At 38.9% G+C, this 25,329-nt stretch overlaps 1 protein-coding gene across 3 annotated transcripts; it reads left to right on the top strand.

The window, feature by feature from the left end:
• The first annotated feature begins 1,917 nt into the window (after nucleotides 1–1,917).
• LOC118791013 (moesin-like) lies at nucleotides 1,918–24,710 on the top strand. Of its 3 annotated transcripts, none has more exons than XM_036548218.1 (13): nucleotides 1,918–2,173; nucleotides 10,899–10,982; nucleotides 16,188–16,283; nucleotides 16,559–16,833; nucleotides 17,098–17,181; nucleotides 17,407–17,553; nucleotides 18,171–18,267; nucleotides 18,984–19,147; nucleotides 19,812–19,942; nucleotides 20,187–20,347; nucleotides 20,815–20,907; nucleotides 22,081–22,305; nucleotides 23,183–24,710. In XM_036548218.1, exons 1-13 carry the CDS (start codon nucleotides 2,162–2,164, stop codon nucleotides 23,345–23,347), a joined length of 1,734 nt encoding a protein of 577 aa, XP_036404111.1. In that variant the 5' UTR covers nucleotides 1,918–2,161; the 3' UTR covers nucleotides 23,348–24,710. The 3 variants fall into 3 exon arrangements, with proteins under 3 accessions (XP_036404111.1, XP_036404112.1, XP_036404113.1); XM_036548219.1 differs by lacking the exon at nucleotides 1,918–2,173 and adding an exon at nucleotides 9,176–9,247; XM_036548220.1 differs by lacking the exons at nucleotides 1,918–2,173; nucleotides 16,188–16,283; nucleotides 16,559–16,833 and having other exon boundaries at nucleotides 10,924–10,982.
• The last annotated feature ends 619 nt before the right edge of the window (nucleotides 24,711–25,329 follow it).

The following is a 25,329-nucleotide window of genomic DNA, read 5'->3' as shown; positions in this document are numbered from 1 at the left end:
GCTGCATAAATCAGTAAATTAAGCGCAAGGAAACAATTCACGTTATAAATTGGAGGTTGCTTAATGATTTCTTAATTTTACTGTCAGTAAAATGTCAGTACAATTTAAATACAATGTACCATTTTTACATTGTATATTCATATTAAATAGCCATAGTTAAATTTAGGTGTAGCTGTATATATGTATATATATATGCATATATATAAATCAAGTATTTGACATTTCTAACAAATGATATGTTACATTTGGAAAGGAAAAGATCCCAAAACTAGAAACTTCCATTGTACAGTAACTTTTTTAATATATTTTAGGGAAACCAGTTCAGAATTAATTTTAAGCCATATAACCTCAAAACATTGCATAAAAACAATATGAATGTTCAATTCAATTTTCTAGAGCTCAGATTCTTTGAAAACAATCAGAACTGAAGGAGTAAGGATTTGTCCATTTTGCTCTGCATGTGGAGTCACTCTGACGTCATGGTACATTTTAAGTTACAATAACAGGAAATGTTTAAGTATTTACCCTGGCTTAGTTCGTCTGTGTTTTTTGTCTTCTTTTTTCTAACTTCCTGGCTAATATCTGCTTCCCCTGATAATAATAAGACAAAAAGAACAGGGAAGAGTAGATGGATAGATATAAGTTCTTTTTGGGAGCCCGCCTTTATCTGGGTTAGAGACAAATGGAGGTAAATGTGTAATATATAAATTAAAATCTAATCATTTCACTCCAATCAATATATTTATCCACACTGAATTTAACTTTTTGAAAGAAAACAATAGCAGGACCATTTACCATACATGTGGGCCTCTGTGTAGCTGACATGGCTTTGGCCTGCTCCTGATTGCCCCATAACTGATTGACACATACAGCCGGAGAGAAAAAGTTTGTGATAATGCATGTTATAGTGTGAGGGTCAACTCCCTAAACAGCAGTTGCACATCGTAGAATTGCATACGCCGTTTACCGTGCGCATTATGCAAGAAGTCCACATTTTCACGTGTACAGAAGATGACATGGTCTGCTTCTCGTTTTATTGAAGGGTTGGGTTGCCTCACTCAGGAAAGGTGGGGCGTGAATACGACATCTTTGGAAAGTATCTCTGAACCGCTAGGTGGAGTTGAGGCGCGAGATGCCATAAGCTTTACTCTACAGTGGGTTGCCGATGATTGCGGTCCCAAAATAGATTATTATGTTGTGAGCGCCGCGGTTTCATGCAATTCCTGTTTCTTAGCAGGGGATAAACTCACGAAGGTGGTGTTTTGGCACACCTATTAGACCCGTTTCCCTTTTCTCATTTTATTTCGCGAATATGTCCTATTACGGAGCCACCAGCTTCTTACTATGGTCATAATCCTTTTCAAGATGGAAAATATCTTTCATTGTTACAGCATAAAAGTAAATGTATATGTACGACATTGTAGATAAGAGCGCTTGCAGGATGTCAAAGCTGTTAACATTAATATATTCACATCTTCTAAGTCGCTCTGGGTAAAGGCGTGTGCTGAAGGACAAAAATGTAAATATAAATATAGTGGTAAGAACAAAAAAGACGACTCAATACCGATAAAACATAATTTCAGTGATAAATCATGTGTTCAGATTTGCAAGTAACTGAAACATACAAGTTATATAACATACTGAGGCGAAGTATGAAGTTAATCAGTTCTGTCAGTAGGCCTACCTACTGTGCGGACGGAAACTACTGGAAATGACACATTATCTTGGAGTGTGAACTGTGGAATTATTATAACCATGGGGGTATCCCGCTGTGATTCCAGACAGCAGAGGGACTCCTGAATGGCTGTTCATTATTATGAACAAGCTGCGGATTCATTGAAACAGCAGGCGGAGTCTGCCAGCTCAAGTCTTCTGCATGCTCGCATGTTCCCTGGGTGTGGTTTTCAGACTGTTCCGTTAGCAGGAAATAGCCCGCTAGACCCGTTCAACGGTGGGCGCAGCATATAACGGAGGAATTAAAGGTGTCCTGTTAAGATTCTGAAAGCATAGAGATCCTACGCTTACTGCTTTTGCGGCTGTTCGCGTCCTACCGCCTATAGGTTTTACAGGCTCATGGGAAAAAAGTTTTGACTGTTCAGAAGTTTCCAGGGTGTCTTTCCATTCCTGCAAGTTGTGAAGAGATACTGATACGACTAATAAAATGCCGAAAACGGTGAGTACGTGGTTCACTATCAGTTAATTGTTTTCAGTATATATGCAGTTCCTTCCACATGGGGATGTCTTAGATTCATAGAACGTACGAACAGTGATGCACTAGCTGCAACATTCAATAACATAAACTTCTTAAACATTGAGCGTCACAGTTGTGGATGTGGAAATGGATTTTGTTCTTGTTCTTGTCACTCTTTTTCTGAGTGCGATGTGCCTAATTCAGAAAATTGAATTAAAACATAAGCAACCGATACCAATATCAAGTTTATCATAATGTGTACATCTGAATCTGCATCTGGTAAGGCATAGTTAAGTTCATACTTTTTGTTCTTTATTTAAACTTTCATCTACCAACCCTTACTACATCCATTGTGTTATTAATTACATGTGGAATAAACAGGTAGGCCTACCCTAACGGCTCTCGTGTGTTTTATGGCAACAAACCGAATCGCAGCCAGGTCATTGTAACAATTGCGGGTTAGTTGCATAGCCTGGAGACAATTATTCTATATGGACTCAGGCGCGGCGGTGAGAAAACGCCTTCCTAAACCGTGATTGGCTACAAAGTGTGTGTCTCGTTGAAGCATGTAGTTTTCCATCTCTCCTATGAAATTTATCATAGTCCAAAAGCCTCCACCAGATTTTCGTACACGTCCTGTGTCAAACATGATGTCGCACTTGAAGATACTGCCATTTTTGAGGGCGACTAGGAAAGAACCCAATATACAGCCATCTCGCTAGTGGCAATTCATGTATAACCTGACTCCACTGAATCTACTGGCCCTACTGAATAATGGACCTCCCGAAAAATTCTGTTATTTGCATGTAAATTATGCACAAATGGAGAAGAAATGCATTTACCGTGCCTTTAAAAAGTTTTAAGTGTTTTAAATACATGTTTTTATGTTGACTTTTTAAAATAAGCCATTAAAACATTTACTAACATAGTATTAAGCTTAAACCGTACAAAATATGAATTTCCTTCCAAAATAAAGATATGTATGTATCATGTAAGTATAACATAATATTTAGCCAGACAATGAAAGAGTACTTCGATTGGAAATCCTGTTTTGTGATGTATAATCTTTTATTGGCCTTTGACTGAGCTCACTGGTGGGTTAAAATAGCTCTGCATCACAGTCCTGAGCAGCAGCCTATGGCAGGTTACTTAGGGTTACTAGGGCAACTACCATCAAAGCTCAGTGATGTTAGCTGGTCAGTAAAAGAAAGGAATTAGACACCAAAAGATTTTTTTTAATTTGTTGAAAAGGAAGAGTTTAAGTTGCAAAATGTGTTAAAAACCATGACTTGCTTGGTTCCCAATCATAGACATGAATATCTACACAAAACTTGAATTGAAATATAATTCAGTAAGCCATTCAAGGGCTACAGGGTTTTATGTACTATTATTTAAGCTGTATGAATAATAACTTGCCAAAAAACATTGACAGAAAAAATGTTAACTGACTGACAGTTATACATTGAATGAAGATATTGATTTTGTTAAACAGGTTTGATTTGTCTGCAAATGCACTGTTAATGTAGAGGAGACAATAATACATGATAGAGCATGAAGCTGCATGAAGTTTTTACAGTGTGAAGGACTACAAGTTTACAGAATGAAAGACTACAGGCTTACAGCATGATGTAGCACAGGCTTACAAAATTGAGCAGTATATGTTTAGTGGATGAAATGTGAGGGCTTAGTTTCTATAGAAAGCTTTGATTCTGAGTACTGATAGGCATGTTCTCCTGTTGTGCCTATGCCCACGCAATAACTGCCTATACAAGATCCCCATCATGTTAAGAAGTCAGTGGGACATAAATACTGTCTAACTGGCTCAGTCAGTTAAAACACATATTCTGAGCATAGACAGAGTCCTATGGCCTGGGTTTGACCACAACCATGTCATCAATGGCCATTACAGAACAAATTGGCTTTGTTTCAGAGAGGTAGGGGTGAGTGTGTTGAGAACCCTTGTTTTGCTCCTTTCACAAAACCTGTGACTTGTCAGACACTTACAGTTGCTAAGAGATGTGCCTATCCTACGTGTAGCGTCTGGTCTCCTGCTGCATTGTGGGACTTGTTGTGTGAATACCTGGAGGGTGCACTCTGTTAACAGTGCAACGCTGTCAATACAAACTTGACTATGACAGATATACTGTGTGTGTGTGTGTGACACACAGGTGTGTTCCCTTGTGAGAAAGAAGACAGCAGGGCTCATGGTGCATGTCACATACTGGTCATTTGCGCTTCAGATTAAATTGGTTTACGTTTGGTTTGAAGGGGAAATCACTCTGCTTAGAAGAATCCTATCCATCCAGGACGTACTGATTTTTGTAAGCATTTGATTTTTAACAGCATATTTGAAGTGTTCAGTATTTTATATAGTTTTTATTGAATAAAATAAAGATTAATAAATATTAAATATTAATTAATAAATAATTAACAAATGATGTTAATTATTTGAATGTCATTGTGTGAATTACCACTGCTGTTTGAGCTGCAATGCTGTAGCACAGTCAATGTCCTTAATTAAATTAAAACATGAAATAATAATTTGACTTCCGTTAAGAATTTTTGTGTGTCTCTGTGATAACTGGCACTGTAGTGCCTGGCTTCCTTACCTTCATTTTCATATGCGATACCTACTTATTTTGTCATGGAACTGAGACATCGTAGGCCTCAGAATTCCCCATCTCTGAGTAGCATTTCTTTTTATTGGTCTTACAACTATTGTGCAACTCAAGAAGGCAACATTTTTCATCTGTAGAAAGCATTTTTCTTATTCCTTCTGTAATGACTGGTATCCAGGCACTTAAGTAATCCGCAAGACATTTTTCTCAAATTGCTATATGTGCTAGTTGTATGGTAATAAGAGATGATGAGATATACTCTGTATTCAAATTGTATTGCCTCTTTCCAAATTCAAATAATAATAATAAATTCAGATAATTTTCTCATAAATTAAGTGTCATTGCAGTCATTTGAATAGTGTACTTACATGCTGTAAGTAAGCCCAAATTCATTCTCTTGATTCCCATTTTGTTCTTGAACCATTTTGTTTGAATTTTGATCAAGCCCTTTGAACCTTACAACTTCTGTAATCAAATATGCTGATATTGTTTTTGAGGTACTGTTTCATGTTGCATAATTGTCACAGACATAATAAACCACATAGATGAACTGACCATTCTTGGTCTTTATGATACTAGCATATAGTTAGTGAAAATATGTAGCAAATCATTTGTTATTTTGGGAAGTTGTTGATACCATGCAAACATGGTGACAGAATGTAAACAAAACTGAAATAGTATTCTTGTCTGTCTCTGCCGCTATCTGATTTGGCGAAAGCTACAACTAAAGTCATGCAGTGTGAGAGCCTAAATTGCCCAGTGTATGTACCCTCCCTGTAAGGCCACAGCGTAAGCTTTGGCTTGATTGGAAAGTGCGAGGGCTGCCATGCTCCAAATACAGCAAAAGTCAGATTTCAGCATAAGTTTCACCTCGTGACGTCTTTTAAAGTGATTGATTACAAAACACAGGGCCTTGTCTGTGGGAAACCCAGAGGTCTTGAGATTTTAGACTTAGATTTTAAAAAGCAACATTTTTTGTGCTCGAACCACTAATAGTCATATTTCCTTTTTTCCCTTTATGGAATTGGTTTTCCAAGGAACTGCAGCGGAGTGACTCAGGTCTCCCGGCCTTACGTCAACTCCCCGCAGCCTTTTCCGCTGTTCCAGGTCACCTGATGACAGCCTTATTTGGTGTTTAATGGGGTTCCACCCTCAGCCCCATTGCACTGAAGAAAACCTTAAACCATTATCAAGACATTGACACATGCATCCACCAAAGGTGGATGTAAATTTAACAAGTCTCACATGTAAGGACAATTCACATCTTTTTAGATAAAACTGACTGTTCCTTTTGGTAGGTCTTTCACACCTTAACAATATTTTCTTCCAAATTTACCACAATCCATAATATTTTCACACATAAGCATGCATATTTTATTCAATTTCTTTTGTGTAGTATGTGTCTTTTGTGTTGTATGTGTCTTTCCCCATCTTGTATGCGACATTGACTCTCAAAGGTTGCATTATGCCTGGAACTGTTGTGACATCATGCGCAGAAAGCAAGTAAAGGAACTGGGATTAAGGTATGGACCAGGTGCATACTATGCAACAAAGCACATCATGGTCTTATCCAATAGGAAAGCATTGGGAGCTGACTGTATCTGTCACTACAAAGGTCGAAAATAATAATTTAGAAGGTAAATTCTCCTAAAATGTAAAACATGAGGCCAAAGAAGGCATAAAAAAGAATTTGAATTACTAAGAGAACAACAAGGGGTCAAAGTGCTCAGCAACAGAAACGGCAAAGCAGAGCGATGTGGGAGAGGCAGTGGTATGTAAGCAGCAGCTAAACCCTGTGAGAGAATGCACAGCAAAGCAGAGATTAACAGGCTGGAAGAAAACTAAGCTGTGGGGGGTAGCCAGTTTTAAAAGCCAAATTGTGTGAACCATTCCAGGCCTCTCTCCGAAAGAGAGTGTAACTAAAGGGATAGAGGGCCACTCTATTCAGTTGCCCAGTGTGTGTGTGTCTGTATTTGTGCACTATCAGCTTTCGCTGTCTGTATTTCTCATATAGATTGTGACGCGCAGGATGCATGGGTCTGCGTTTGGATGTTTCAGTAATAAGAGCGTAGGTGTTGTTCCACCCCAATGACCGTTAATCAGGATATCTAATATTGACCTTTACATGAGCAAAAACAGTCTGGTGATGTGGCTAGATCCCTTAACATGTCATAAATCCAGTGGGTACTTACTATGTAGGGTTTGTTTCCTCTGTAGCTTCCTTGTACACTTCTTGATTAGTGCAAGGATGTATATGAAGTTCAGTTACTTGCAGATGCTGAAATGTTGGATCAGTAAATATTCCATTAGCTCTCAGGTATTGTGTGAATGGATTTATTTCTGCAGAAGTGTTCTTGTACACTTAATATGACCCATTCCCACATACATAATTGTTGTAGCTGAGAAAGGCAGTGGAGTGTAGTGGTCAAACAGCTGGGCTTGTGATCATGTTGTGGTTTCAGTGCAGTGTGCACAACTGAATAAGGCAATTAAATTCAAGTGCACCTGTCAATTTCCAGCTGTGTACAGCAAATTGTAAATGTGCACAAATTTACACTGTGTAATTCATGGACATGTAAGCAGATAAATTGACTAGGCATCAGAAATACATTTGTTTTTGCTGTTCTTTCCTGTCATGTTAATCATTGGAGCTGACTTTCAGTGTTGGGCAGGTTTGAAATTGCTGCATATCTGATCAAAATAAGAATCTTCAAGTCTGTAAGAAATTTCAACACGTCATTAGCCTCTCAAATGTTTTTCTGTATTTCTTTGTAATGAAAAGGAGGATACTGCATTGTAGAATAACAGCTGTTTCTGCTTTCCACAGTTTTGTACTGGAATGTGGTATTACAACAAGCAGGGGATCATTCCCACACAGAGAAAAGTGAAGTGCGCATTTAGTGGATTTTTGCCAAATCCAACAAATATTCAAATCTGTTCCTTGCTTTCCGAATAGAGGTAGAGTGTGAAAGGTCTATTTTTGGGTGTTTTAAATCTGTATTGTTTCAGCTGCTGTGCTAATAATAGCCTGTGGAGAACATCCAGAGCCCCACCCATGGCGAAAACCACACCCATATTCAGGGCAGAGTGTCTCATTCTTAGTTACGTCTTTATGTGTAGATGGACTATTTTTACCAGGAAACGTCATCATGAGCCAACACGGGCTGGGACCAAAGGAGCTAAGTTCACTTTGTGTGTGTGTGTATGTGTGTGTATACACACAAAAATACACACACACACATACATATTTACACAAAATATAAAAGATGAACTTGAAAACAACAGGTAAAGGGTGATTATGGTTAAATTGTTCAAACTGAGAAAGCACCCTGGCATTGTGAGTGGTCAGAGACACCATCCCTGTAGCCCTCACTGCTGCCCGTGACAGGAAGTGACTTAGAGGCAGGAAATGGCTTTGTGCCAAGGAGCTCAGGCTCCCAAAGAGAATGGAGAACATGAGCCCCAACTGATGCTTTCTTTTGGGTTTTAGACAGAGCAACTCAGAGCAGGGTTAAGCAAACATGTCCCCCCTGCTGTGATAAATATGAGACTGTCAAGGTTTTTCCATAGCATGGCTATGCTCTTGGTATTTCAGCTAAATGTGGTGATCATAATAAATTGAAAAAATGAACAAAAAGAACTCAGAGTATTAAGTAGGCAGTTGTAAACTCTGCAAGTAAGAGCATTATTTTAGATTTTTGTGACTTTGTTAAAACTGTGAGAATATGCTATTTGTAATATTTGATTATTCAATCACTGATCAGTTACTCAAAACTCAAGCATTTGAATATTGGTAAATAGACAAAAAGAATAGCAAGTTTGTAACAAAGTGGTAATATTTCTCATTAATGTTCATTATGAATAGTCTAAACACCCTGAAAAATTAATTAAATAAATAAATTCATTAATGCATTCATAAATTAATAAATTCTTCCTCCCGGATATTTTTGAAATTTTAGTGTTTCCATTTTATGGAGTAGAAGATATCCAGTATGTAGACATCCTGCAGTAGTTAGAAATTGTATGGGGTCACTCATGTAGATGCCAAGCTTTCATCAGGTCTGTAAAAAATGAAAGCAGATTTTTTTTTTTTTCCCAAAACACATGAGCCTTTATGTCATCACCTGTATACTATTTGTTTTTTAATTGTTTATACCTTGTAAGGTGAATTTCTTTGTAGAGTGGGTTAGTTCTGAACGTCTATCTTAGAAACAAGGTCACGAGCACTTTCAGGGGTCTAGTTCCAGCTAGTTTCCTGAGCTGCCATTGGATTGGAGGAATGAAAAGACCATTAAGTAAGAACGTGGGGGTGGTTTAATTTAGTGTAATCTTGGGAACAATTGCAAGCACTTTCATATGACCTGGGGGAAAATAGGAGGAGGCAGAAGGACCTGAATGAAACAGTTAACAACTGCGTCAAAAACGTTTACAAATGTTTGTAAGTATTTGTTTATTCATTTAAGATGATACTGTACATACATTGTGAATTTTGTTTCAGACAGAACTACAAAGATTTGTTTAAGGATTTGTATTTGTGTGCATGGCCTCTGACTGGACCTTTGGCACTGAGAGCAAAATTTATTGTGCCCTTGTTTGTTCTGAACACTCTTGGATTCCCGGTTGACGCTGAAAAATGGGTTGATTTGATGAACAGTTACTGTGTTACAGTGAAATGGCAACAGAAATGGTGTGCCAATGTACTGCTCCATTTTCTTATGTAATGTTGTACTGAAAAGAAGATTAATTAAAAGTCAGTCAGCATGTGTTGCTGTGTGTCAAGTGTAGTAAAATTTATATGGAGATATTACCTTCACTGAAATTTCCTTTTTCCATTGCTATTTTTCTATTGTATGTGACAGAGCTAATGCTGAGATTTGGGTGAGAGGTGAAAGCGTGACACTGCATTTCCCAAATTTTCCCTTTTTTTCCCAAAATTTTTAGTTGATGAGAATTGGCTAAGTAAGAAGAAACTTAATTCTGAGGGTTAGCCTCAACCCTTTTTAGTATTTTGTGTGTGTGTGTCAGTGGAGATTCAGGAAGTCATTACTCACTGGTGCTTTGGGCTGTTGGAAGGGCCTCCCTCAATGGATAGGCAGAGGCCTTTACTAGGGAAGGAAAACTCTTTTTCTCTTCAGACATTTTTATTCTCCCATCATCCCACTTTTAGAGTGCATGCCGTTCCCTAATACGTGAATGTATTATCCCAAGGGAAACCCTGCGTGCTGGTCCTCCTTCCAACAAACCTCCTAATTGGTTTAATTGAACACTAATCAGTATTACTCATTCTTAAGGGGCACCAAACAAAATCAAATTGAATGAAAGAGCTTTGAGCTTGGTTTTATTGTAAGCTAGCTAGTTTCTAGTAGCCTATTTCTTTAACAAAAAACTTCTTGTAGCAGATAACAGTTAAGGAATTTAACAGACAATAGATTAATTACATTGTACAATAATGTGGCACAAATGTCATTCTTAGTGGGTTCACAAAACCACGGCTGAGAGCCACCATATATTAAAAATGAACAGTTACTTGAAGGACATCTACAAATACGGGGTTGAAATGGCTCCCTTATTCAATATACTGCAGTGCTGTGTTGTTACTGGTACATAATATTGGCACATTCTTAGAGGTATTGACTTCCATAAGTACCTTAGCAGCTTGGGGGCAAGCAAAGCTTTTGCAGCTTGTCTGGTGCAAAGTCTCTTTGTTCAGTGTTTGTGGTTAAACAATTTTATGGAGAAACCACAAAACACCAAGTGAAGGTAACCCCTCCCCCAAAAAAGAAATCTTTTGGGAGGTGGATGAGGGTCTAATAATGAAATGGACAATGAATAACCAATATGCAAGTTTCAGAAAGGGAATGTGTTCTTAAGAATTGCACATACACATCTCTAGGGGTGAACCTATAAGCTTATAAACACAACAAACCTTATACTATTAATAAGATATGTTGTAAGATGAGGACCACAGTTTAAGATTAGTATCAGTGACACTATATATCATTGAGGCTCTTGTAAAAATGAATGTGCAGGTGAAGTTTATGCTCCAGGTAATGTTTCTATTAATGTCCTTTTACTGTTTCTGTCCACAGATCTGCGTGAGAGTCACTACAATGGATGCAGAACTGGAGTTTGCCATCCAGCCAAGCACAACAGGCAAACAGCTCTTTGACCAGGTATGCCCCATACATGTGTGTACATCTGTGTGCTTGTGTGCTTCTGTGTTTGTGTGTCTCTGTGTGTGTGTAAGAGTAACAATAAAGGCCCAAAAGTAAGTTCCCAAAAGGGAAATTCAGAATATCCTTGACAGTTATTCAACCTGTGTTATGACAGCTTTTTCCATGATTTCAGACATGTGCTGTCTACTCAGCAGCTTAGTGAAGATTGCTGAGGATTCAGACCGCCTTGAGAACAAATGAACCTAAACCCACTTGTACAAACCATTAGTAACTAAAAAACTTAACAAACACTGTTCAGTAGCTGTCACAACATCACTGCCCTTTGCCTCCTAGTGGTAAAACATTACGACCGCTGTTCACTGCCCGGGGAGCCACTCACTCAGTGAATGAGTGAGGGAAACAACCATTTTTTAAAAGAATGCACTTGCTGCAAAAAATGTAGTCCGATCAAAATTACATTGCCAAAAATAATGGATATTTGTAACTTTTGTTAAAGCAGTGTACTTGTTCCTGTTGTTGGGCTGGGCATCTCATAACTGTTAGAATGAGGGGGATTATATTAAATGCAACCCTGTATGTGTTAGCCTTGTTAGTGTGGCTTGTACATCCAGTTCACATGAATTTATGACACTCAGCTCCGTATTAGTGTGTGATGATCAGTCAAAATGTATTGTAGTTGGAATGATATTCAAAATAAAAAAAAAGATTCAACAGTGCACAGGTAAAACAAATAATTTATTCATCTGGAGGTATTCTATAATAACATGAGCAGTAGGCCTAGTTGTGAAAACATGTGTCAGTGAAACTAAAACTATACAATTAGCTAACATGATATTTTGGGTCGCTGTGCGTTGTCAGGATATTGTGAGGTAATTGATATAACGTGTTACTTATTCATAGTATTGATGCTGTATTTATGATTTCACAATTTAAAAGCGCTTGCTTTGATGCAGCTACAGCCAAGCACATTGTAAATGAGAGGGTTCATTGTTCCCACTGTACTGTTTTTCCACAACTTCATGTAACGAATTTGATTGGTAAAAAAAAACATAATCTTGCAAAAAAGAAAAAATGACAGTAAAGTAGTACTTGCTGAAATGTGCAACTCAACATAACAGACAAATCACAAATTGGAAGGATTTAATAGTCCCCTGAGTGCTGCGTCAGAACAGAAATTTGTGTTAACATCTGACTTGATGTGTGCGCCCAGCTATTTTTATCTCATGCTTATGCAAGGGCCCCAGACCCTAATCTCACCCAAAATTCTGCTGTCTCATGATACAAGACTATACATATAAGCAAGGAAAGGAGGCCTACATTAAAGTGGATGGCTTGTTGTGTCTACTGATCAACAAACTCCTGGATTCAATCAAAACCACCAAGTAATTTTAAGGAAAATCATTTTTTCTTTAAAATTCAATTTAAGAAATGTCTGTGTAATCCAGTTCTGTACCACAATGATGAGGCTATAGAGGACAAGGGTTAGCCCTCTGTTAGCTAGTCAGGGTATCCATTTGATTCTGGTTAGGATTTTGTTCTGCTTCTTACCCAAGGTAGATACAACATCTAATTCAAACATCTTTTCAGTTGTAGGTTTTAGCTGGAGCTTTACATGCTTAAAAAATCTGACAAAACACCCAAAATAGCTACAACTTCACACATCTTTAGGTTTCCTTATTTTATCATCTAAAAAGCCAAAAACTTTGAACTTGCATCATCCTTAAAGCAAACGTAAGAATTTGGGACAGAGGCAATCTTCTATAGCATATAAAAAATCAAATGTAGCAGGAGATCATGATCAGCAATTCAGTATTGATATTGATAGCTTTCTTACCTCATGTGGGCAATAAGACAAGCATAGCAATCAGTGAAGTTACTTCAGACATGCGCCATTTCAATTTATTAATGGTTCATTAAAGCTGCAACTCCACTCTAATTTAGTTATTAAATGATGGCACATATCATAGAAATGACAGAAAAAACAGATTCTACATCTTTTTATACTGTGGTCTCGTACATCATGACACTGAAGTCATCCCTTCAAAATAATGATATCAATAATCATCTCTTTGTACCCCTGTCTGAGCAATAAATGAATAATAGCTCTGACAGCTATGAGTTGCCATCTGGTTGTTAGAGCTGAACCAGGGCAGGAATTTCAGGAACTGGGAGGAGACAGAATTGCAGACGGGACAGCACGGCTCCAACTGTTTCAGGATGATTGCATCAGTTGGTCTGGTTGCGATCCTCCGGGGCACTTTTTTTCGGGGTGCTGACGAAATCGCACTCACCATGTCTGCTGGCAGGCCTTTCCACTTCTAAAACAATAAAGACTTTGTTCGTGGACTATAATGATCTCATTCGCTGCTCTTCCTGCCAGTCATGACTGTATTAATTCGGTGAAACGCTGGCTAGGAATCCCTGTACTCAATCAAGAGTGTTTCCCTCCATAAGCTGTTATTTCCTTGCCTCTGACAGGCAACAATGAAATTTTGTACATTTGCATGTCAAGGTCAGATGTAGAAATATAAAAGCTGTTCACACTGAGATTTAGTATTGGAGGCTTTCCTAGAACATACCATGTTATTCCACTAATATGGATAGCTTGTATCTCTCTGAGTGTAGATGGAGGAAAATAGTTTTAGATCAGAGTATTATGAAAGAGATACCACATTTAAAAAATAGTTTTGCTGATTTTGCCTTTGCAGACTGGAAACTGGCCAGTAAGGCAGTTGCTAAGAAAGAAAGGTGAGAGGTTTTCAGTTTAGATGTGCTGTTGAAATGTTCTCTCTGTCTGAATCCTACAGCTGTTTCAATAACCACTGTAAAACTGCAGAGAATACTTCTTTGGATTTTGTATAACCATGTGCCCTATTGTACACCTTGTGTGTCTGGGGAAAGGGGACTACATCCAGTCCTATGCTTTCCCTTGTGCCCATGGGAGTCAGGAATGTGCCATCACCTCCCACCCTCTGCATGAATGGACAGCATCAACCTCAGAGGCCTTTTACACACAAAAAATGTCACTTTTAGTTGTAGACAATGGTGCTTTCTACACCCCCTCACTGTTGGTACTTGACCTTCGTCTCTGATTTTCCATTGTTCGCCTTGGTTTGATTTCCGTTTGGTCACTTGCAGAATTGTGTACAGCAGTCTACAGTTAGCAGGAAAGTTGCTCATTAGGTGGACACTTTAAATCTTATAAACACAAAAATATGATTAGCCAATAGCAGCAGTATAGTTTGATAAACACTTCCACTTTAAAGCTATCAGAATGAATTTGGCAGGAGCTTTTTTTATGTGGTATTTCTGTCACTTTCAGGAGTTTTAGATTCTATGGGGCTGACAAACCTGTGGTTCAGGCCCAGCTTTTTGAAAGAGATCACAGGTTTCAAGAATTTTAGAGCTTGGATCCAGAAGATGCTAGAGACAATTATTTTAAAAAAGTTGAGTAACTGTAAAGGAAAATAGCTATATCCCAGTGCGGCCTCAATGTCACATTACAAGTCAGCGTTATATGCCATAAATAATCATATGCTATTAGACTGGGGATGTAATTTTGCATAACTGTGTCCATCATGAGACATAAATCTTTAATGTGTGTGTGTGTGTGTGTGTGTGTGTGTTTTGTGTGTGTCTGTGTGGTGTACTGGTTTTAGTTCAGACTGGGGTTAGGTCTGAACTGAAGGTATGTAGGTTTGACTCAACTGTTAAATGAATGCTGCTTTGGATTGGACGTCAGCTTATTTTTATTTGTTTGTGTCCCTTTGACAAATTGGCAGTACAGGTAGTGCTGAAAGTGACAGATTAGAACAAGTCTGTTCAGTGGATTCATTGTTAGAGGTTAGAACAATGAATCAAACAAATAATAAAGCTTAAACATAGACATTCTTCCTGAAAACAAAAAATATACAGAAAACTGATTTTTTTCTTTAATTTAATATCACAAACACAAACAAAACTGCACATTTCTTTGTGTATAAATTATAGCCAAAAAGATTTCAAATCCTAATTAGTATTCAAATAAATTCTCAGTCAAACCTTCATGAACATACTTTGCTTTTTAGGAACAGAATGCTCTAACCATATTTAATATGGCTGCATACATTAGCTTTAAAATGGTGAAACTGCTTAAATTCAAAATGGTTCATGCTTTCATCCTTGATATTAGGTGGCAGCTGTACCTCATTCATTTTGTAAACGTATGGCTTGTCATTCTTATAACAAATCCACAGATGGATGTACATATTTTCCTGTTGTCTCTTTTCACGGAAACAGCCACTTAATTCCAGCCAATCAAAGGGCTGCCTAATGATGTCATCTGGGCACAAGTCCCAAGATTCCTCAAAATGTGAACATGACACAGATGTGTTTTGTTTTAAGAACATCAACTATCCAAAAGAACATTTGAATGTTAATTCTATCATGGTCCTTATTTGCTGAGAATCTTAAATGGATTTACAATTCCTATCACAGTAGTAAAATATTACACCTTCTGAGCATTACAGTATGATCATTACAGTAAATATCCACCCATATGCATGGACAGCATGTAAAGTATAAGCAATGTGAGTCACTCTGGATAGGATTGCCTGCTAAGCGCATTAAGTATGTAATGTAATGGAAAGGTTCGAAATGATACACATCTAAATGAGCACTGACATAAAACATTGGGAATTATGGGCTCCTTGTTTGTCATATGAATATATTCCAGCCTTAGAAAAGAGGTGTAAGGTTTATTAATAGGAATTCTTTTATGTAAGGGTTGAAACTGAGCTGCTGAAAAGGGGACCACTGTGCTCCCAAACTGCATTCCACTTTAATCAAATCATTCAAACACAGTTTGAGATGCATCTTGCCCCCCCCCCCCCCCCCCCCCCTTACAAGTGTATTAGGCCAACTCTCCCAGGCTCCTCAGCCTCCTCAGTCCAGCCTCCCCCCACTCAGAGCTGAGTGATCCATTCGGTGCACATTGTGCATGCTGTCCAAATCCAACCTCATAACATATGAGCTATTCTTTAGTCACCAAGACTAATCAGAATTAACAAGACAAAAATCCTTTGCCTTTATTTTTCCTTTCCTGTGGTTTTTTTCCTTTTAATTTCATTTCCTCAGACATTTTATCAGATGTGATTTAAAAGATGTCTGGATGTACTTGTATGAATTTATTCACTCAAAACACCCTCTGTAATTTGTCTGAAGATTGTGAAGACGATTGGGCTGCGGGAAGTCTGGTTTTTTGGACTGCAATACCAAGACACCAAAGGCTTCTCCACATGGCTGAAACTTAACAAGAAGGTGAGCACTTTTTCAGTCTCTTGACAGCTAGTACTAACACATGACCTGGGCATAAAAATGTAAGTCAGGGGAGGTAGTTGTCAGTATTACTAATGCGACTTAATTGTTCAAAATGCAGATAACTGTTTACTAATTGATTTTGAGTGACCAGGTTTATTGCATTCTAGCTTGCCAAAATTTACTGACTTTTAGCATCTTTTGTTAACATTGCTGCCCCAAATCTTGCACCCTTAATCCCTTCCGACCTCTGTAATGTTGATTTCTCTGTTACCTAGGTGACAGCCCAGGACGTGCGGAAGGAGAACCCCCTGCTGTTTAAATTCCGAGCCAAGTTCTACCCAGAAGACGTGGCGGAGGAGCTGATTCAAGACGCAACGCAAAGGCTGTTCTTCCTGCAGGTGAAGGAAGCAATACTCAATGATGACATCTACTGTCCGCCAGAGACAGCTGTCCTGCTGGCCTCTTACGCTGTCCAGGCCAAGTACGGTGACTACAAAAAGGACCTCCACACACCTGGATACCTTTCTAATGACAAGCTGCTTCCCCAGAGGTACGGCGTACATTTCAGTATCAGTTCCAGTTTCCACTCTCTTCACATATTGTAGTTTTTACATACCTGTGAAACCTCAATGTGGAATTAGAGACCATTGATGATGATAATCACTCAGTCCAAATGACCTTAATGTGTTCTGGTTTGGGTCATGCTTGGACCACGCCTTTTAGTGAGCAACTTTAACATTATGGCAGAAGTACTGAGATATTAAGAACATAAATTTGTGGCCCTACAATGAGTAACAGTGCCCTCTGTTGGCAGAGTCCTGGAACAGCACAAACTAAACAAGGAGCAGTGGGAGGAGAGGATTCAAGTATGGCATGAGGAACACAAGGGTATGCTGAGGTATGGTACTTTGTCACACACATGCATACACGGGTACAGAATCAGGTTGTTGTTTTTCTTGTCATTAGAGGCAAGCTTGCAATTTAGAACATCTGAACCTATTTTTCCCTGAGATGAGGTGCTTTATAGTTGTTGGTCTTCAACACTTAGTTTCTTTTAAAGCTTGATGGAACCATTGTGGTACCTTTAAGTAAAATTGTAACTGAAAAGCTCTCCTGTCAACAGAGAGGACTCCATGGTGGAGTATCTCAAGATTGCACAAGATCTTGAGATGTATGGAGTGAACTACTTTAACATCAAGAACAAGAAAGGCTCAGAGCTGTGGCTGGGTGTGGACGCCCTGGGACTCAACATATACGAGCAATCCGACAAGTAAGTACAGCACAGAGGAAAGGAGGAAAACCTTGCAGGGAACCACTGTTTAACCGCTACAGGGGTGACAGTGACATGTGATGAATTGCCCTTTGGAGAAGCTGAATGGGTAATTTTCAATCATTTCAACTTGCTCAGTGTAGGAGGATGGAGTGTCCTACAATCACAGTGGTTAGGGTCAATACATCTTCTTTCCCATGCTTTCTCCCCATGCTTATTTCCCCGTGCCAAGTTTCCCAGAACTGAGTTTAATCTCTGGTGTTTATCTAATGATCAAAGCCGGTACAGTACTATACAGTACATCAGACATTGGCTGTAAATCCACACTGAGTAAACTTTTGCTAATTTCTCAGAATAGAAGGAACTGATGCTTTTCATCATTTTCTTTTGTGTTAAAAGTTCTTGAGAACATCAAACCGCACTAGAAAAATTAATACACAGACTCTGTCACATCTTAGCATTAAACTACAAATACTTTGACTTTGGAATATTTAATTTATTGTCAGTGTCTTTGAGCTTCATTTATTTATAGCTGCCATAATGGCCTCTGGATTGCTGAATTTAATGCACTTAGTGATTTTTATTTTTATACATGCTGGGTACTCTTCTCATGACAGGATGACACCCAAAATTGGATTCCCATGGAGTGAAATTAGAAACATCTCATTCAATGACAAGAAGTTTGTGATCAAACCAATTGATAAGAAGTCACCGGTAGGAAAACAAATTTCTTTTGATCTAATTTACATACTGGGCTGCATTGTGGTAGTGGTTAGAAAACTGGACTTCTGCTAACACTGCTACTGTTACTGCTACTGTTACTAGTAGTGCGACCTCTATCATTGCTACTGTCGATACTACTGCTATATAATGTAAGTTTATAACGATGATGTGTTGAATAACAACCTCATGTGATTCTGTTTGTGAACCCTGTTAATGTAACTTTATTATGTGTCACATAGTGAATAACAATTAGTGTAGAGCAGTTTTTCTTCCTATTCAAGGCAACATACAACATATTGGGAGAAAAAGCTGTTAAAATTCACATCTGTGAGCATTCAGTTTAAATTGCACTGTGCTATTATTTTTGAATTATAAAGCAAGTGTTGTATTCAGATTCTTAAATATCATCAGTACAGCAAACACGTACATCAAAGGAAAAAACTGTAATAATGAAAAAGTAAAATTGCACTTGCTCTATGTATTTGTTCAAATGTAAGAGCAAAGGGCCATAAGAATTAGATTGTCTCCCCCTTTTGTCTCAAACAATCATCAGAAGCAGAAACGCTTCCTCTGGTGACTCTGCTGACAGGCGTAAGAGAGATTAGTAGATCAGTGATGTGATGCATGGCCACTTCTGTGTTGTGGCCGTTCCCTCGGAGCGCTGGGAAGGCGGAGATAAGCAGGGCTGAGGCCTCTGTGCTTTTCAGGACTTTGTGTTCTATGCGCCACGCTTGCGCATCAATAAGAGGATCCTGGCGCTGTGCATGGGGAACCACGAGCTGTACATGAGGAGAAGGAAGCCTGACACCATCGAGGTGCAGCAGATGAAGGCACAGGCCCGCGAGGAGAAGCACCAGAAACAGATGGAGAAGTGAGTGCCATTTTTATTTTACTCTGGTGCTTTCACTTGTCCGGGACATCCACGCTTTGCAAAAAACTTGTAATATGCTGAACTGTATTGTGTGAAACATATTTTACAACAGAGACCTACCTGTTGAAGGTGATGCAGGCTGTTACTGCATGAAGCTGTTACTTTGGGGATGTGTGTGCTTGCTTTTTGGGCATGAAACAAAGACAAAAGCAATTTTAAAAAGACACTGGAAAACTTTACAGAATCTTAACTAAAACTTTGAAGCAGTTTTTTTTTTTAACGATGTTTACGTGGTTCTCTCAAATTTAAACCACAGTCCTTAAAATAGTTTCTCTGCTTATATGATTAATTGCGATATATGCTAGCAGGGGTGTATGTCAGAGAGAATGCTCATGTGCAGTTTTTTTCTCTTTGATGGCTTTTTTTTTTACTGTGAGGACAACCTGAATTGACTTGAATATTAGAAAAGGGATACTCTGCTTTTTTGTGGGAAAATGCAAAATAATTAGTTTATTAACAATGTAACATGTTCGGTTTGTTGCTAATGATTTTGTGTTCCAAAGTAATATACTGCTTAATAATTGGCATTGATTTGCAAGGTGGCAATCGCAGCTAACTTTTTTTTCCCGTCCTCTGTTCATTGGGTTCTCCCATTCCTCCTCAGGGCTCTGTTGGAGAATGAGAAGAAGAAACGAGAAATTGCCGAGAAGGAGAAAGAAAAGATTGAGCGTGAGAAGGAGGAGCTGATGGAGAGGCTAAGGCAGATAGAGGAGCAGACGAGAAAGGCTCAGCAAGGTTAGTGTTAAGAAAAAAAATTACATCTAAGCATTGATACCTTTTGCGATTGACCAAATAATGTCTGAGAGTGAGGTACAGCTGCCTTTGGCATAGACACAGATAGAATGTCCTGTGTGTCTGGCTAGCCTGCATGTATTAGATGTGAAGGATGTTTGCTTTCTTGCTGTGTGAGTCTGACAGTTTATGTGTGTGTGTGTGTGTGTGTGTGTGTGTATGGCTGTGTGTGTCTTTGTGCCCTCAGAGCTGGAGGAGCAGACTCGCAGAGCTCTGGAGCTGGAGGAGGAGAGGAGGCGCGCCCAGGAGGAGTCAGAGCGGCTGGGGAGGGAGCGCAGAATGGTGGAGGAGGCCAAAGCTGCTCTGCTGCAGCAGTCTGAGAACCAGATGAAGAACCAGGAACATTTGGTACAGTGCTCTCTCCGCAACCCCAGACTGTCCTGGGACGCTATGCTTCCTTCAATTATGGCAGAGTGCATTCAGGATAACTGTTATGGCATGTGTCCAGCTGGTGTGGTCCAACTTTAAAAAAAATGTAAGCAACTTTCGTTAGGAAAGTTCTTCCATAGCGCGTTTTGTTAGTTCCAGTGTGAAGCGCAATGACATTCGGTTGAATTTTTGGAAAACGAAAACCAGTGGTTAGATTGAAGTGCCCTCTCCTGTTGCAATTAGATATCAGAATAAAATACAATGGAGTGTTGCGGGAGGGAGTTGAAGAAAAGTTGCAGTCTAATTGGCAGTTCTGGTCGGAGGGGTATTTGTCAATTATCTTCCAGTAGGGGGGCTCACAGCCTGTGTGACTTGATGACCTTTTTTTTTTGCTTCTTGAATTTGAATTTGAAATGAAAAGCTGCTGTCCATTAATACCCCTACAGGCCACAGAACTGGCTGAGCTGACCTCGAAGATCTCACTGCTAGAGGATGCTAAGAGGAAGAAGGAGGAAGAGGCGGATCAGTGGCAGAAGAAGGTAGTGATATCCTCACTTCCTTTTCTTCAGTGGGGGAGTGTTACATTGGAGCTCCACAAGTAGCTTGAAAATGCCAGCAGGAGCTTACAAAAGGAAAACACAATAGTTGTCCTAAAGAAAGTGATTGCAGATTATCTCTGTACAGTTAAGAATTAGGAAAAGTAAAAGAAAGTAAATACTATAAATATTTGATAATGATATGGGATTTCATTCCAAGGCAAGGTTTCTTTCTTTTTCTCAAAAGCTCACATACCTCATTTTATAAACAGCCCAAGAGGCTACATTAGTAACATTGGCTGACCTCCAAATCACTCTCAAAGTCTGCATCCTGACCTACAGCTGACCTCTGACCTCTAGAGGTGGGTGGCCCCTCCTTAGTGCCTTAGTGACTGTGTAACTGTCTATATTTTTTCCATATTTTAGCTTTTGAAAAAGTTTAACTCTTGTTTAACTCCCAAATATACTGCTTTTTTTTACTTCTTAAGACAAATGTGCAAGCACAGGAGCTCAGCTAAAATAGCCTCTGTACCTGAAAGGTAGGCTACATAGTGTTTGGTGATAGCACAGTGTGGATCGCAGAGTGGAGAGGTGGTTAGAAAACTGGGACATCTGACAGGTTCAGTGTGCTTTCTTTCTCCAGTGCTTTGGTTTTACTTTTTGATGATTAATGCTGTTATGTTTTTTTTCTCCCTATCTGGTGATTGACATGGGCATTGTTGCTCTCTCTGATGACAGCCGACTCTCTTCTCCTTCATGACTGATGAGGATGTGTTTTTTAGTTTTTTCTATCTGTTATTGCCATGGTTTTTCTCACTTGCTGGTAACTGACGTGGGTGTCGTTTCTCTCTCTTTTGACCGGCGTGGTCATACTTTGTGATTGACATGAGTATTGTTACTCTGTGTTTTTGGTGACTGACACGGGGCTAGTTTTTCTTCCTCTCCTGTTTGACATGGGTTACAGTTACTATGTGTCTGGAGTGAGTGATTTGGGTGTAGTCTTTCTTTCTCTCATAATTTATGTAACATTGTTTCTCTCATTCTGTGGCAACTAATGTGTGGTTTCTCTCCACAGGCATGGGGATAGTTTTTCTGTGTCCTTTGACTGACATGGGTATGGTTTCTCTCTTATCTCTCACGTCTCATGCGGGTGTGTTTTTTTTTTTTGTTTGGCAGGCTACTTTGGTTCAGGACGACCTGGAGAGGACCAAACAGGAGCTGAAGAGCAAGGTGATGACGGCCCACGTCCCGGAGCCCGCCGAAAACGAACACGACGAGAACGACGAGAGCAGCGCCGAGGCCAGCGCCGAGCTCACCTCCGCCGGGACCTGCCGGGACCGCAGCGAGGAGGAGCGCATGACCGAGGCGGAGAAGAACGAACGCGTGCAGAAGCACCTGCTGGTGAGACCGGCTGCATGAGGCTGAGATGTCACTGCTGTGCTAAATGTGTTTAGCATCCCTCAGGGGGATTCTGTGTGCTGGAATAAATGTCTGCTTACATAACTGCTAAAATGTGTCTCTAATAAATTAAGGAACAGGATGATACAGTATTACGCCCTCTCCTTTTGTCTCCTCACAAATATGATTGTAACTCATCTATGTATTTATATACGTGTAATTCAAGTGACTGAAGTCACCTAAAATAAATAGGTAAACTGAAAATAAATAGTTGTGGATAGGTTCACGAATAGGAAATGGCGCATGCATTTTGACATTTTATCCTGCTTAAAAATTTCTCAATATAATACATAATTTAAAACAAGTGTTTAACCTTTGCAAAGAATAATTAAGTTTTTTGCATTACAGAGACATTTACACAATGTGGAATTTTAATATTGAAGATAAACAGACACCCAAATTTAAAATTTTTAATATTATTATAAGATATGGCCCAATTCAAGATGCATGAAAACATGTGATTAGCTTGTTGATTCAGGTAAGGTGGATTGGAAAAAAGCAGACATTAAGTGCTTAAGCAAGAAAAAGGCAAGAATGGGTATGAAGCTGGCTTCTGAAGCTTTTATTGACATAAATTGATCACATCATATTTGTCTTTTTCTGTACTGTTATTGTGTCATTGTACAAAAAATGCAAGAAGATTTATGTTTAAACTACGTGAAGAGTTGGATCAATGTTGCAAGTGCATTGCGGATAGCTCGCACCAGGTGTTACATACAGTCTGGGGTAAATTTAGATGCAAGGGATGACATTTGAATGTGTTAGCATTTTTAAATTGAGCTTAAGGCAGATGTTGATTCCGTTGTCATTTCTCTTACAGGCCCTGAGCTCAGAGCTAGCCAACGCTCGTGACGAAACCAAGAAGACAGCCAACGACCTGATCCACGCAGAGAACGTGCGGGCCGGCCGCGACAAGTACAAGACCCTGCGACAGATCCGGCAGGGCAACACCAAGCAGCGCATCGACGAGTTTGAGTCCATGTGATCTGCGTCGGCCAATGGCGCCACTCGAAACACTCCGGAAAAAGGAGACGATAGCGGGCCTGCTCCACATGTCTGTTGATCACGCCTTCTCCCCCCGCAGGAGTCCACAGGTTCAAGCCTGCATACTTTTTTTTGTGTTCAAGCCTGTTGGCTCGTCCCATTTGTAAGGATAGGCATCATTTTAAAGTATTTTCCCTCCAGCAATACCTGATTCTGTGGGTGAGATGTTATATTTGTGTGGGAAAAAAAAGAACTGTATCTAGTGAAAAACAAAGTCAAGTATGTATGTCTTTGTACATAAATCACACATAATCAATCAGTATTTGTAAGACTATAAGAAACAACAGCACTGACCATCTTGCTTTATAAAACCATATTGCATTTTTTTGTCTTGTGCTGTTGGAAGGAACACTAATTATCAGTATTTTAGGATGCTCAGTGTTTTGGCTTCCTGCAGTAAAACTGGAAGGTAAATATCAAGGAATGAAAAAGTGTTTTTCAGTTCAGGTGCCATTAATTTTGCAATATTCATGTTCACTTTTATATGGAGGTATCATTTTCATTTGCTTTCACAATGTTACTGTCTCTGGCATAAATAAAAAAAAAAAATATGTAGGAAACGCAGCGCTTATGCAGCACTTAATTTCTTACTCCAAGTTAAGGACAACGTGCATTGAAGTTAAATGGAATGGGGACCTTCGTTTGGACTGCAGTGCAAACCGAAGCAATACACAGAGGTTACTTGACATCTGTTACATGTGTGCTATGCTTTAAAACAGGACATGTATCTATTGTCATAACAGGAGTGTAAATGTAGAAGGACTCTCCTCCCCCAGTGTTAGTTACTTCAGGAAATGCATATTGCCGTTTTTATTGGCCTTACTTTGATTTTATGCTTTGGGAGTGTTGGGAGTGTTGGGAGTCAACAAAACATTACTGTAACAACCCTCTCTCCTTTTTGTAGCAGGTCCCATATTTTGAATGATTCTTATATCCTGTCTTTTTCTGTTCATAGCCATACATAATGGTAATTAAGCTGCATTTGTGTTTCTATATATAACATAACAAATATGCTGCAACATATTCTGTAACATGAGGCATTGATTTATTGTCTTTTCTTAGGATTCCAGTTTTATTTATTCTTTTTTTTTTCTTTTTTCAAAAAAGGTTATGATTTTGTGAACAAATATGGATCTATTCCCAGAGTCTCTCTGGAGCTTTCTGTTAATTAGAATACATATACTGTATTTTCAAACTAGTATTCTGTCATAAAAAAAATAAAGACACTGGGCCACGCCTTGTTTTCCAGTTAAAAAAAAAATAAAGTGTATTTCCAAACTGTCAATAAAATATGAGTAAAGCCAGATGTTCAGTTATTTATTGTCTCTACCCTAACTGACTAGTCTATTTACATGAATTGCTGAAACTACAGTGATTTAGATGTCATGGCATTTCCTTGTTGGTGTAATGCCTCCTAAGGCCACTAGATGACAATGCTGTAATAATAATCAGTGGTTAATTTTTCTGTGGTTGAGTTTAAGCATTAGGAAGTAGTTACATTTGCTTTGCTAAATCAGTTTATTGTTACAGATACACATTTTTGCTTGACCTTCACATTTTGTGCAACAGATTTCAAAGACACTTCTATTTTCTCACTGATACAAAAGTTCTGTCTTCACTGAGGAAATGTGAATGCTTTGTTGCTTCCCTGTGCCAAGCAATGTGACTGCAGCCAGAGGCATTCCAGACGACTCAGGGATCTCCAAACAGGGTATGTTTTGTCGGTGAAATACTCAGTTATCTGGCAGAATTGCTGTAGTTTCCTGAGATTCAGAGGGTAAGTAGTAAGCGTGCTAAAATCAATAAAAACTGTAAATATCAACACATGTAGTTGAATAAAGAATACATTCCACACATTTGTCCTAAAATGGAACAAATACAGTTGAACTCTCATCAATAATTTTAACACTATGAAAATGGATA

This window comes from Megalops cyprinoides, chromosome 16 (genome assembly GCF_013368585.1).
Source record: "Megalops cyprinoides isolate fMegCyp1 chromosome 16, fMegCyp1.pri, whole genome shotgun sequence".
In the NCBI taxonomy this organism is placed as follows: Eukaryota; Metazoa; Chordata; class Actinopteri; order Elopiformes; family Megalopidae; genus Megalops; species Megalops cyprinoides.
This window is presented reverse-complemented; position numbering and strand designations above follow the sequence as displayed.

Bases quoted from the DNA above. Each gene is read 5' to 3' on its own strand.
- LOC118791013 (XM_036548218.1), top strand. The intron at 16,284-16,558 runs GTGAGCACTTTT...TCTGTTACCTAG, and splicing joins GGCTGAAACTTAACAAGAAG to GTGACAGCCCAGGACGTGCG. The intron at 16,834-17,097 runs GTACGGCGTACA...CTCTGTTGGCAG, and splicing joins GACAAGCTGCTTCCCCAGAG to AGTCCTGGAACAGCACAAAC.